General features: G+C 34.5%; 1 protein-coding gene across 5 annotated transcripts in view; it reads left to right on the top strand.

Moving 5' to 3' along the window:
- CDH18 (cadherin 18) overlaps positions 1–14,334 on the top strand; it is a 153,816-nt gene that overhangs the window by 131,115 nt on the left and 8,367 nt on the right. For all 5 annotated transcript variants that reach the window (XM_054164472.1, XM_054164469.1, XM_054164471.1 and 2 more), the window contains exons 10-11: positions 5,619–5,740; positions 10,726–10,843. In XM_054164472.1, coding sequence (XP_054020447.1) covers positions 5,619–5,740; positions 10,726–10,843 — 240 coding nt within the window. The remainder of the gene's footprint in view (positions 1–5,618; positions 5,741–10,725; positions 10,844–14,334) is intronic.

Genomic DNA, 14,334 nt, shown 5'->3' with positions numbered 1-14,334 from the left:
CCCTCTCCATGAATGTTACTAATATTGGCTTCTGGGAATAAAATGATGAAGTGTCAAGCTAGAGCAGTAACTAATTGACAAATTATGTGATATATGTAATATATGCAATACACTGTGATCCCAGAAAAATGCAGTCACTTAAAAATATGACACAAGAAATAACTTTCAGAGGTATTTTTATAGAGAGCAAATAAACTGTTAATAATTAAAACACGTTAAAAGAAAGGACAGCTCATAAGATTTTGGAACAGTTGTCTGACAAGAATTAAGATTAAAAACATTAAAGCACCTGCTATAATTATAAGCATTTTTTTCATCAATAAGCTTTCATAGAAACAGAAACAATAGGAAAAAGATATTCAGTTCGGAGGAATAAAGGATGCACAAAAAGAAGTCATTTGTATCAGTGACATAGAAAACTCCTAGAGATTTTGAATAAATGTTGAAAGCCCTGTAATTACATGAAATAAATGAATAAAATACATAACCATAGTGAGGTGAAGTTGCATCTTTTCTTTAGGTGCAAGGGATATTGCCACTTTGTATTGCCACCAATGAACAGCAAGTAATAAGAGGAATTTGCCAGTTCTTTTTTGTATTTTATGGTTGTATTGCAGCAGAAAAAAACATTCCTAACATTTTGGAAGGATATTAAAATACGTGTAACTTCTAATAGCACTTCATGAGATTTTCATATGGAGAATGAGAAGTGAAGATAGATTGGAGGTGTAAAGTAAACAGAACAGAATGGTTAATGCTAATAAGAGGCACACTGATCTATTTTACAAAAATTAAAATCAAAAGACAAAAATACTTCATTGCTGTTTGTTTTAAAACATGTGAAAGCAGCACATACATTGCCTGAAGGAAAGAAGTCTGTGGAGTAATATCCTCATGACATACAACACTGAAAGAAAGCGCAACTTTCTCCTGCAGGTAGTTGACGAACCAACAAGGAGGAGTGCGATGCTGGACCTGGTATTAACAAACAAAGAAGGACTGGTTGTAGATGCTAAGGCTGGGGGTAATCTTGGCTGTAGTGATCATGACATGTTAGAGTTTAATATCAACAAACAAAGAAACAGGGTGATAAGTAAAATTTCAAACCTGAACTTTTAGAGGGCTAACTTTGCCCTCAAAACTCTACGGAGAAATATCCAGTGGGCTAGGGCTCTAGAAAGAAGGGAGGCCCAAGAGAGATGGTTAATGTTCAAATATTATCTCCTCCAAGCTGAAGAAAAATGTATTCCCTTAAAAAAAAAAAAAAAATCAAGTAAGGGAGGCAGAAGACCTCCCTCCTCCCTCCTAAGCAAGGAGCTCTTAGAAAAACCCAAAAAGAATGAGGTCTACAATATGTGGGAAAAAAAGTCTGAACAATTGGGAGGATTATAGAGAGATAGCCAGAGAATGTAGAGATGCAACAAGAATGGCCAAGGCCCTCTTGGAACTGAATCTTGCCAGGGGGCTGAATGAGAACCCCCAAATAAAACAACAACAAAAACAAACCCCCAGAACACAGAAACAACAAAAATCAAATGAACCAAAACCAAACAAAAACCCCAAACCAAGTATCTCCCACAGAATAGAGAAGAGTACAATTACACTCATTACTACGTTTTCTATAATTTTCTCCTTGCCAGAAAATTCAATTAATCATACATACACCACCTGGAATTAAACTATTTTTTGAACATTACTGCTCTCATTTACATTCTCATCATATTAGTCTCGTTTCTGTAGTATGTTTTGTTCTTCTTATATCTGTTTCATCTTCTAATGTGTCAAAACTAATCATTATTGAAGAATGGTAAGTGATTTCTACTTCCCTTTAAAAAAGTACCAGAATAGACTAGCTTGCCTCATAAGATCTTGAAAAGATGTCAAAATAGGAAAAAATAATCGTTGTTGTACTGGCTAAGATCAGTATATAATATTGATGATGCAAGAGGCTAACAAAAAGCAAAAAAGGCCCACAAAAAAACAACCACCCAACTAAGCAAAACCCCAAAAGAAGCAAAACTAAAACAAAAAAGAAAACAGCAACAAAAAAAAAACACCAACAAAAAGCTAAACCCACAAAAGACTGTTAATTTCAGGTCTGTTATTCTGAGTATCATTCAGGTAGAATGTATTTTCATAAAGCCCATGGGAATTTTAATTATAAAAGGAAATGTCAAGCAGCAGTGGCTGTTTTTCAAAATGTGTTCTTAAATAGGGATTTTAAAGTCTGACCAAAGAAATTAATGGAATATTCAAAACTTCAGACTGGCTGTTGATAGAGACTTCTGTAAATTCACAGAGGAGTTACTGATGGAGAAGCTGATATTCCATTAAATTGATTCACTTTACAGGTATTTAGTATTCTAGGAAAGAAATATTCTGGGAAGAGTCTAAGGCATAGGAAAGCAAGTCCCTAGTGTAGGTGAATCAGAGCAATGTTTCTGCTTCAGTTACACCTTAAAACAGTGAATATTCACTTCAAAAAATCTGTTCCAGAGGCATAAATCTAATAGGACACAAAATGGTTGTGGCTGTTTCATAACACACAAACCTGAAATACATGTCAGCACCGTTTCTCTGGAAATCAGCCGCAATGCTGCAAGGAATTTGTCTAATGGAAATGTAATACTAAATGGAGCAGTTTAAATTAGAGTTATTTGGAGACTGCAGGCGAGTGCTACTCCTGAAAATGATCAGAGTTTTAATATTTTTTTAAAAATAGAACAGCAAAACCAAACCTAAAAAAGTTTGTAAAGACAATTAATTATTTTCTCACATTATAAACTATACTATCATCTACACATCTGTGTGGTATATACAACCTGACAGACTTCAAGACTGTTCAGGTAAGTGGCATTAATACTTCCCCTATTAGCATTTGTAGTGAGTAGGGTGTCAACATGCAAATTTGCCTGCAGATGTCATACATCACATGAGGTAACTGTTCCAAGAAAGATACAAATGATATCCTGTATATTAAGAACTCTTTCAAACTGGTAAGATATTTAGGACACAGTCTCAGGCTGTGCCAGGGGAAGTTTAGGCTCAAGGTGAGGAGAAAGTTCTTCACAGAGAGAGTTGTTAGCCATTGGAATGGGCTGCCCAGGAAGGTGGTGGAGTCGCCATCCCTGGAGGTGTTCAAGAGGGGACTGGACATGGCACTTGGTGCCATGGTCTAGTAGTCATTAGGTCTTGGGTGACAGGTTGGACTTGATGATCCTTGAGGTCTTTTCCAACCTTGTTGATTCTATGATTCTATGAATTCTTTGTACTGCAAAGCAGTTGCTGAACAAAGGTAAACTCTGAATTTCTATGAAATATCCGTGAAAATAATGAAACTTTAACAGACTAAAAGAAGTTCGCTGTCACTGATGCACTCTGCCCTATGCCCTTCCTGATTATTTTGCTCCTTTTCCTCAAATGGATGTGCTTTGAGACAAATACTAGACCAGTGATCTCCTGAAGTCCTTTTCAACAAAGATTTTTCAGTTATCCAGTGGTTACCTGATACTCACAACTGGCTTTGCCTTCTGGCATAAGATTCTTTGGGATTTCTCTTGTATTAAAGTCTTCAATTTCTTCACTATAGTTTATGAATCCACTCCCAAATGGATTTATTTGTCCTTAACCCTCTACTGTGATCTCTGCCTTCCATCTCTTTTCTACACTTTTGTGTGCTCCTTCTTTATCTGCTTCATGTCTTTCCTTTTATTTTACACAACTTTCTGCTTCACATACCTCACAAACCTTGTGCAAGACCCTCCTGAACAAAGCCTCAAGAGCAAAGATTCTTTGATCATCTGTTGCTAGATACCATATTCTGTAATTTTAATTACAGGATTTTTGTAATTAGACTCTCTGATAACATTGACAGAGGAAGTTGTCTAAATGTCTTTGTAAGATGCATTTCAGAAAGCAGTAAGAAATACTCAGTCTCTACTGCCTGTGCTGTTCTGCACAACTCATGACCTACCCTCCAGGGAAGGACCAAACATCTTTTCATGTTAATACTAATACTACAAAGGGTCTACTGGGGAGAACATTGCTTCCTGCAGCAATAACAGTAAAGGTTGAGGAATGGTTTCTTTCTGCCAACTGCTTAGTGAACAGCCAAGTGTCATTCTTCCTCACGTTCACTTCATAAAGCCCTAGTCTTTAACATTCCTCAAAGTATTCCAATGAAAGTGTTTCCTAGATAGCAATTGAAAGCCACAGTATTGCATGAACACAATTGAGGAACCCTACTTTAGTCCTTTAGTTTATCTAGATATAAAGATTTATTTATAAAGATTTATTTATTATTATTTAATAATTTTTATTAGTTATATATGTATTGTTATATACTGTTTAATTATTATTATTATTTATTTATCATTATTTATTTATTTTAAAAGATATATTTATAAAGATATTCATAGTTTTGAGTTAGGAAAAATAAAAAAGATGAGTTAGGAAAAAAATATAAAAAAAAAGAAAAAAAACAGTCAAGGGAAATTTCAGCAAGAAAATGGAAACATACATTTCTTCTGATTGTATTCTAAATTCCAATGCTAATTGTGAATAGAGTTTCCTATATTACCTAAGTCAATTCTTCCTTTTCTCTTGACCTTTTTGATCTCCTTCTTATTTCCATTTTGCAAGGATAATTGACTGAGTGAATTAAAATTTTTGGATGAACACAAGGAGACATCTTAGTTAAAAAGAGAATGTGAAAAGTCTGGATAGAACTTTTAAAGCTCAGGCTCTTTGATTAGTATCCCAAGTGTAAACAGAGAAGCATAGCGCTTTGTCAAAAGAAACTTAAACATTCTCAAATGTTCTATCATTGGGAGGCTAAATTACTGGTGGTTTTGAAGCCAAATATTTATCTAATCAATGGCATTCTGAAGTCTGAGATGATGTGACAAACCTGAAGCATTTTACAAGTTACTCTTGGGCAGAAACATTATGGGAATTGATTAAGATCAGAATAACCAAGTAAAATGAGGTTTAAACTATGAACGTTTCTCTTTTGTTTGTTTGTATTGTTATAGGCATACACAGGGACACTCACTTTTATAGTGTCAATCTAAAAGACCCCGTTCTTTCATCCTGTGTTTGAAAGCTAGACTTTATTGTCTTCTGCTCATAGTTTCATTTAATTGGTGAAAGTAAAATGAAGTTTGCCACCTGTCTAATTGATAACTTAAACAGAATTCAGAAGGTGTATTCTTTAAGCAAAATAGTTTCAACAAAATGCTATTTCTTATAAGAACAAGGGAATTAAGAAGTTTTTAAAAATTGAGGGTTATATAATTGCATTGTGAAAGTGTATTCTCACTGAAAGAATACTATTTATCATGCTTTTTGAGTGCAAACTTTTTGAGGATGAGCTCTCACAAAAGTGCAGATCATAGCTTAAGACACTGTTACTTAAATGTTTTCTCACTGGTGTATCGGCGCTAAAGCAAGAGTCATTAACTGCTTTGTGTAATAGCATAATAACTTGAGAGGAAGCTGAACTCAATTTTGGGAAAGGTTTATGTGTGTTATTTTGTTAAGAAATCATGTTAAAATGATTTTGTCACAGAATAGTTGAATATTGCAAAAGGTTTAGTAACCCCTTGTGTATTTTGCAGACAATCCTGGGTTAGTGAGCCATGTTCCAGTTGGTGTTAGAATCCTGGACATCAATGACAACCCTCCAGAGCTTGCCAGAGAGTATGATGTAGTTGTCTGTGAGAATGCAAAGCCTGGTCAGGTAATCCTCACTCTTACCTTTCTCCCACTGAAAAAGAAGGAAGATCTATCATCTTGAGTTTTGTTGTGGTTTTTGGTCTTTTTTTTTAATTTTCCCATACTCTCTTCAACCAATATTTACCAGTTCTTGTGCTGGGAGAATGAGAGAGAATAGATTCCCATTTATTATCTCTGTGCCATTCATAAATCTCTAGTGCATTGCACCTCAGCCGTCTCTTGTCGAGACTGAAGAATTCTGCTTAGCTTGGATATACTGTGATAAAACCCTTCTAGGCTTTCCATCATTCATCTTGTCCTCCTATAAACTTTCTCCAATTTCTCTCTATTCACCTTGAGATGGGGAATCGAGATTCAAGATTCAGGTATGAAGTGGTTTATAATTCTTAGAGTTTATGCTGATAATAATATATGATGGTCTCTGCTTTATTTTCTATTGTTTTCTTAGCAATTACTATCAGTGGCTATGCTTTTTAACAAGTAAGCACTGAATGGAAAAAACTGCATGTCATAACACCAATATCAAAAGAAATAATTATTAGCTTACAGATCATCATCATATATACGTGTGAGGTTAAGACTTTAATGTCTTACAAATTTCACATGTCTATGTATTGCCTGGCTACTGAATAGTGGAAGATCTTCCTCTTTTATTCCTTGAACAACTCAGAATTGTAAGTAGATGTAGTTGACTGATTATTCATACTCTTCATAAGGTGTTTATTATTACACTGATCAACAAATGTTCCAGACTAAATCAGTGTGGAACAGGAAGTCTCTGTGAGACTCTCTCATTGTAGAACAGGTAGTTTACAGAAGAGACACTATTTCCTGTATTTTGAGCAATTATTTGTTCAAGGACCTTTCCTCTTATGACTGCAGTTCTTAGGTGCTCTTATCAAGATATCTCACTCATAGCCTTTAAAAATACAGGTAGGTCTATCAGCTGAATATCTCTTATTAACAAGGATTAGAATTTGTAAAATAGTTATATATATATAAATATATATAAAGTCTTAAGCATTAATTGAAATTGCTTCCAACATATTCTGATATTTTAAAAATCATATAATTCAATAATTGTTATATTGTTATAATTAATAGTAAGCTAAAGCATGCAGTTAAGCTAGCTCAGAAATGCTCTGTTTGCTGGGGAGGCTATCAGTGAGCAGCTAATGTTTCTTATTAGTAAAATTAGTTAAAAAAGTCTTCAATAGTAGTTTTGTAAATGGAGATTTGTGAGAGAGATGTTTAAAGGATAAAATAAGTTTTATTGTAACAGCATTTGCTCCTGGTTTGGGTTAGCACTGTATTTCTCTCTGAGATACTGTTGCAATTTTGAATGCTTTAACCTCTGTAGTATGGCAATTTAACATCCAAAATGAATGCTACCATAAAGGACTCTACAAGTAGTAGTTTAATATGAGAGGCTGGATCAGTATGCTGTTGTATTCTTAAACTATCAAAACTCCTTTATGTACATGACATGCAATATTTTTTACTTGCATTGCACAAGACGTTAGAAATGATTGTGATAGAATTGAGCTGTACAAAAAACCCCACAACAAATCAAACCCAAAAAACCCAACAAAACCAAAACAGCCAAACAAAACAAATAACAAAAGTACACATCTCTCACTCAGAAGATCTCGGTGTCTAGTTTAATACAGAAAATGACAGTGCAACAAATACTAAGGAGGGACAAATAAACAATGGTTACAAAACAAGTGTTCCATATGCTAAAAAGCATGCCTAGCTGGATGGTTTTCATTCACTGAGAAGGCAGTGTTTGCTCGTGAGTTATCCATCACCTCGTGAGAATGATTCATAAGATTAGTCACTGAAGAACGAATTCTGTCTTGTACTGTCAGACACTTCTACTTGACTAGTGATTTTAGGTCTCCAGCCCTGCACTTCTCTGTAAGAATCCTTATTCTTTTGCCAGCAAATCTATTTTGCATTTGTTATGCGAGAGAGAAACTAAGCAATTGTTTGTCATTGGAAGACTTTTTGGTTTTGCAAGTTTATTTTCATGAGATTTCTGTGAGAGAAATCCCAGTATCATGTAATTGCATTTGTCTCCTGCTTCTTTTTCCTTCCACAGCTCAATTTATTGAAAAAACAAAACCAACCAACCACAAAACACAATAAAACTTAAGGACTTAAGTGCCTCTCAGGGCATGTCAAACACAAAATGCTTTTGAGAAGATGATTTACTCCCTTAGCAGTCACTTTGTTGAGAAGATAAGCAAAGCTTCCAGGTGAAGCCTGGTAGATATTATATATTTAAGTAGATAAAACAGCTGTGATGTGATCTTAGAAGGTATCCAGACTTGGAGAGCAGTCTGACTTTTAGAATTATGCTCATTTTGTAAATGATTGTGAAATTTAACCAATGTAGGAAAATGAAATCTTGAAATCTTCCACAAAATGAACTTGCAAACGAAATACTTTTTTTGCTTCACACACAACTATTTTATTAAGACAAAGGTAGCAAATAGCAATGTAAAAACAACAACAACAACAAAATTTGAACACTTTTTTTCCTGGAAAGTGAAGGAGTGAAGTGTTGACAGTTTTCTGAATGTTTCCATGTTCAGTTTTAACTGGTAGAGTATGAACCTATTAAAATATCTGACTAGATCTGCTAGTCACTTTCACTCTAGCTCTCCAAAGATAATGTATTTTCTGGGTGCTTTTTAGAGGAATAACAGAAAAATTTGTGATAGCAGTAAAATGTCATTTCCCTAACACTATCTTTTATTGTAAATTAACAAACAAGTGTGTGTACATGCATATGCACATACACACACACACAGAACTTTTTCAGAACTGGGTTGTATAAACATTTTGCTGACAGTATGGTCTACCTTACCATGGATGCTGTTATTTCTAGTAGGCAAAGGAAATCAATGTTAGCTGTTCAGGAATGCCTCTGCTGTAAGTTTGTTGTATGTATGTTTACTTGCTTATTGATTCACTTCTCAAAAGGATCTAAGTAGAATTTAGCATCTGCTCTCTATCCTCTTCATTTAGTTCTCCTCCGTTCTTGAAATTCTTTCTTTTCTCAACAACTGTTGCCTTTAGAATAATAGAATAACCCTTTCATTGCTTCGTATTACAGCACATGAGGTTCTGTGTCTACATTTTAATTTTAATCAGCTTTGGTAAAGTGTGTATTGATGTTTGTTAGTAGACTGTTAGTTAGTTGGCCTATTAATTAAAAAAGTGTGTCCTGGGTTAAGAATTCATTTAGGTGTCAAGAAGACACACACTTTTATTTCTTATTGCTGAATCAATGTCTTAGAAACCTTTTCCTTGGAAAGCAAGAGCCTTTCAGGAAATGGTATGAACTTTCTGTTTAAAAACAGTTCTGTCAAAAGTCTTTTGAGCTGTCCTATTTCACATACAATGTGTATTTTCCACAAGAAAAAGCATGGCTTTTTACTAATCCGGTGCTATACTTTTTACGTACTTTGGTGAATTCAGAAGACACTTGAATTTTCATGTGTGAAATTAAGGAGTGTAGACAGTATGTTTTGTTGAGTTTTAAAATCAGTCTTAAAAGCAAATAAATTTTATAATGGTCACGTGACACTGAAACCTTGTAAAATGTCACAGAATTTTTTACATAAGACAGGACAGCAGGACAAAAGTTTATGTACTGGGCTGTCAAACGAAACATTAAAATGCATCATAAAATGGCTTACGTGTCACTTGTAAACAGTACTGAGGATTAATAAACAATATTTAATAAATTCATATATTTTTAAGGTCTTATGTGGATTTTTTACAGCTGTGCGTGATATTTAACTGCATTTTTAGTATTTGAGCAATAACAGAAACTTATGTGAAAATATTTTTCCATCAGATATGTTTATTTGGTCTTGCTTTGCCTCACACCATTTCAACATTACTAACGAAATGGTCTGCATTTCAATATAGTGTACCACCTTTGCAAAATTCAGGAGAGAACAACTAGCTTTTGACAAACTTTTTTACTAATATGGCCATGACTTTGATAAACTGCATGATTATAGACTTTTCAGATTGATCTTATTCTGATACACTTCAGCCAAAAAGTATTATGAAAAGCTTTTAAAATATTCTAAGCAATTATCATCAGTGTTGTTAACTGTCTAAGGTGTCTATAGTCATAAAATATACTGTATTGTATATAGCTAATGAAATAAGTATTGTGCTATATTGGAATTAAAATATATTTGCTTTCTCTTCTGTGAATGGAAGTAGAGAACTCTGTAATTTTATTTTTAAAACAGACCAAATCACTTGAGCATGTACTGTTTATGCTTCAGGTTCAGTCCAGACAGATTACAGCTGAACACTGAACAGAAAAATTCTTATTAAAAGAACACTTTCCCTTAGGATATCTGTCAACTCAGTGCATCAGACTGTGTGGGCTTCACTGCCTATACCACAAGAGCAACGTTTATTAAATCCTACTTCAGCACTTGAGCTTCCAGACCCAGCATGAAAATGAAAGCAGTGGGAGAAATATTGCTTGGTCACACATTCCAACAGCTTAGCTCAGCTTTAATTGAAAGTGAATTTTAAAACCCACCAGGGCTTTTGAAGGCAAAGACTACCTTTCAAAAATTCCTCTCCCACACATGGTATCACATACTTGACATTTAGGCTAAATAATTACTTTTCCTAACTAGTACTTAAGTGGGATGGCAACTAGGATGGCAACTAGATCACACTCTACATTGGCCATCCTGGTTCAGTCTGAATTTTGGCTCCATGAAAACAGGTGTTTACATGAAACTGTAATTCTGAAAGTCACAGGATGAAGTGCAGATGGTGAAAGTCCCAGTTCCAGATTCTGACTGCATCAGAGTGTCAGGATGTATAAAAACTTGAGATGCAGAAAATAGCAATAAGATATGTTTGAACACTCTACTGAGGTCAGGTACCATTTGCATCAAATTCAAATTTCACTGCATTCACTGTTGATTTTTATTTCAGGTAATTCAGACTATCACTGCAACTGACAAAGATAACTCTGCAAATGGGGCAAGATTCCATTTTTTCCTTGATGAAGGGCATTCTTTGAATCCCAACTTTACTCTAAGGGACAATGAAGGTAAATTAAACACATAAATCTCAAAGAAATGTATCGCTGTCTTGTCTGGGATGTCTCATTGAACAGAACAATTTCCATGCATTTCTTGAAAGAAGGGGAAAACTAATCTGCCAACACTGAACTGGTTGGTGTCAAGGACATGGTGTATACAACATACTGCAAACTATGACTAATCAGATATTGAATTTTATTTTTATATTTAGTTTTAGACTTTATACTTCATGCATTCAGGAATGTTTTTTAAAAGTGGATTTATGAAAAAGGATGTTGACAATTTGGTCTATTTCTAGGTCAGTAGCACTGAATGGGTGCCATTAAGGTTATTGATAGTTATTGGTTAAAGAAGAAAATATCAATTTAAGCAGCATACAAAGTTGAATGAATGCTTACTTTTATGAATGATACCAAGAGCAGGTCTTTCAGTCCTTCTTGGGTGATAGTCTATTGATTCAACAAAGTGTGCCTACAGAATCACAAATTCACAGCAGATAGGCCCAGAAGGAAAAGGGCCTCCAGGGTCATCCAGTCAAGTGTTTCTGAACCGTTATTGAATCATATAACCATCCAGCCTTTAAAGAAAACCCAAACCAACACAATGGAAAGACCAAACCAACCAACCAAAACCAAATCAGCCTTATTATTTGTTGAATATTTCCTCATATTTTTCATGTTGCAACCTCATGAAAATGAGAGTAAACTTAATGCTTGTCTATAGCTTTTCGGTATGTGTGTATTGTGTCATTTTGTTTGTGTGCATGTATGGATGTGTTGGGTGTTGGCTTTATTTTAGTTACATTCTTGTAGGAAAGCCATCATAGACTGCCTTCTGAGATCTTACAGATCATCTGTAATAACAGAGATGCATTAACTCCATCATTTGTACATATGCTACATATCATTGTTTGTTTAATAGGCTCCACAGGGGAGGTGGTTGATTCACCATCCTTGGAGGTATTTTAAAAACACAGAGATGTGGTGTTTGGTGTCTGGTGGGATTAGCACCAGACTTGGTAGAGTTAGATAATAGTTGGACTCAATGATCTTAAAGGTCTTTTCCAACCAGAACACTTTTATGATTCCATGTTTAAGGTATTCTTTATCACCTTTCAGGGAAACAGACTGCGTAGACTTCCTAAGGAATCTGTTTCAGTGTTTTACTATACTTACAGCAGAGAAAAAATAAATGTCAAAGAGAGAGTTAGAACTCCTCATAAATCTCTAACGCAGTAATGTCATGCTTTGGATGTAAGTATGCAGCAGTAAGAATTGGCTGCTATTTTGTTACCTTCACTAGAATACCCAGCTATTTTAAGCTGAATGTTGCAATTAATAGATTATTTAAAAAACAATGAAACAAATAAAGAAACAGGGGAATAAAAACCTTCTGCTTGGTAAGGCAGTTACCTAAAATAATCATTGAGTCTATGAGCAAATTTATTATCATAGGATTAGAGAGGCTATACATGACAATTTAAAAACATTCAGAGTGTTTAAGTGAAAGCCCAGCAAAATACAGTCCTGTAAATTCAAATTGAAAACTGATTTAACTTTCTTAATATGTTTTGAAAAGGAAAATGAAAAGTGATGCAACAACTGGACTTGTGAGTTGTTCAGAGTTGTGGGATATCACAGTGCTTGCTTTGCTTGTAAATTTCCTTTCTTCTTCTCAAAAGAAGTATAATATAGTATAGTATAGTATAGTATAGAATAGTATAGTATAGTATAGTATAGTATAGTATAGCATAGCATGTCTTTTCTTTCTAAATAAATTGCCGTTTAAAATAGTGGGGTTTTTAACCTCTCTGAATCACAGTGCAGGAGAGTAAGATCTTTTATGTCCCAATGTCTGATTCTTTAATTCAGAGACATTATGGGAAGAAGAGGAAAGAAAATGAAAGTAAATAAATATTTTGTCTATGATTGAAATGTTAACTTTTTCTGATTATTTGGGCAGATTATTCTAGGATTTCTAGGAAAAAAAAAAATGATAGTGTTGATATAGTCCACACTGACTGAAATCCAAAGGACTTACACAAGCATAAGTTTCTGTAGTTTCTCCCTACCTATCTATATAGACTACAGCTATATACAATCCCAGCATATGTATATTTCATGTCAATAATATTCCATGGCTTCAGCAGAGGAAATAGATATTAAAGCATCAGTCCACATAATTTGTCATATTACCAGTTAAATTTATATCTCTTGAGCCTCAGCTTGTGCTTACAATCATCAATGTTAAAGCTCCAGACTTTGAATATGCAACCTTATAATGCAGTGCTTGAAAGCTTCAGGAAAATGTAGGTCAGGGGACAGCCACGGGGCTGTGCCAAATACGCAGTCCAGCAGAACCTAAGAATTGCTTGGATCACCTTCTGAATTCTCTTGGTGTTTAAAATTTTCATTTGAAACAAAATACAATACATCCCCTTTCATGCTGCTATAGGTCCTTTGTGGATATTTGATTATTTTTTTTGTATACTGACAAAGTACTACTCAGAGAGAGTAGAGCTTAAGAACAAGACAACAGACAGCAAAATGGTGCAGTATCTGTATACCTGTAAGCAAGAGAGAGCAAGAGCTGAAATAGATTTTCCTTGTTGTACAAAGAAAACAAATTACTGTAATTGTTTCCTGCATTTTATTTTTGTTTTTGGTCTCTTTGGGAATTGTACTTACAAAGGCTTTTTAATGAAAACAGGGCTGTTTACAATTTATTCTGTCCAGAAAAAATGTTGCATTTTCTATTATAACCTGAATATTGACGGGGTTTTTTTTAATCCTGAGGTGCTTTTATGTTGCAGTTCAGTTGCTACACATTTCAGTTCATTGTTTTCTGTGTTCTCATTTTGGATTTTAGGATGTAAGATAACTTATAAATTTTTTCCCACTTCTGTGTAATATCTCAGTTTCATACTGCTTAATCAGAAACACATGCTTTTGAATGTTCAATTAAAAATTTGGTAGGGCAATATGAGACTAAAACCACCTTCTCTTGGGGAATCAGAGGAAAGATGACAGAACTTCCCATTGGAGCAGTCTCTAAATACTGTATTTTAAATTTGTATTAATTTTAATCCTGAAGACTTAAAGAATGGTTGTTGTATTTGTCAAAATGTGTTAGTTTGATGGAAAATGCATGTGTGCATTTGTCATTGTTATGGTATCCCCAGCCATAAATATACACATGCATTTGCATAATCTGTCTTTCTGAGTAAAAAGATCATTCCCCTTTTATGCCTACTATGTTATCTGTTAGGGACCTCTTTCAGAAGTTACACAACTCTTTTCAGAGAGTTAGCAAAAGATTGAATTCTCAAAGAACAGTTCACTTAGGTGCAAGAGAGCACTTATGCACTGTAAAGCATTGAATTGCTAGTGACGGGTTTTTTTCCACAAGATATACAGTCTACCATGAATGTTCCATTGTATTGTAAATTTCCTGGGTAGCAAGTGTTTGTGCAGAGACCGTGCACATTCACCCAACACCA

Source organism: Dryobates pubescens, chromosome 9, assembly GCF_014839835.1.
Source record: "Dryobates pubescens isolate bDryPub1 chromosome 9, bDryPub1.pri, whole genome shotgun sequence".
NCBI lineage: Eukaryota > Metazoa > Chordata > Aves > Piciformes > Picidae > Dryobates > Dryobates pubescens.
The sequence above is the reverse complement of the archived record's forward strand: the minus strand, read 5'-3'. Positions and strand labels throughout refer to the sequence as shown.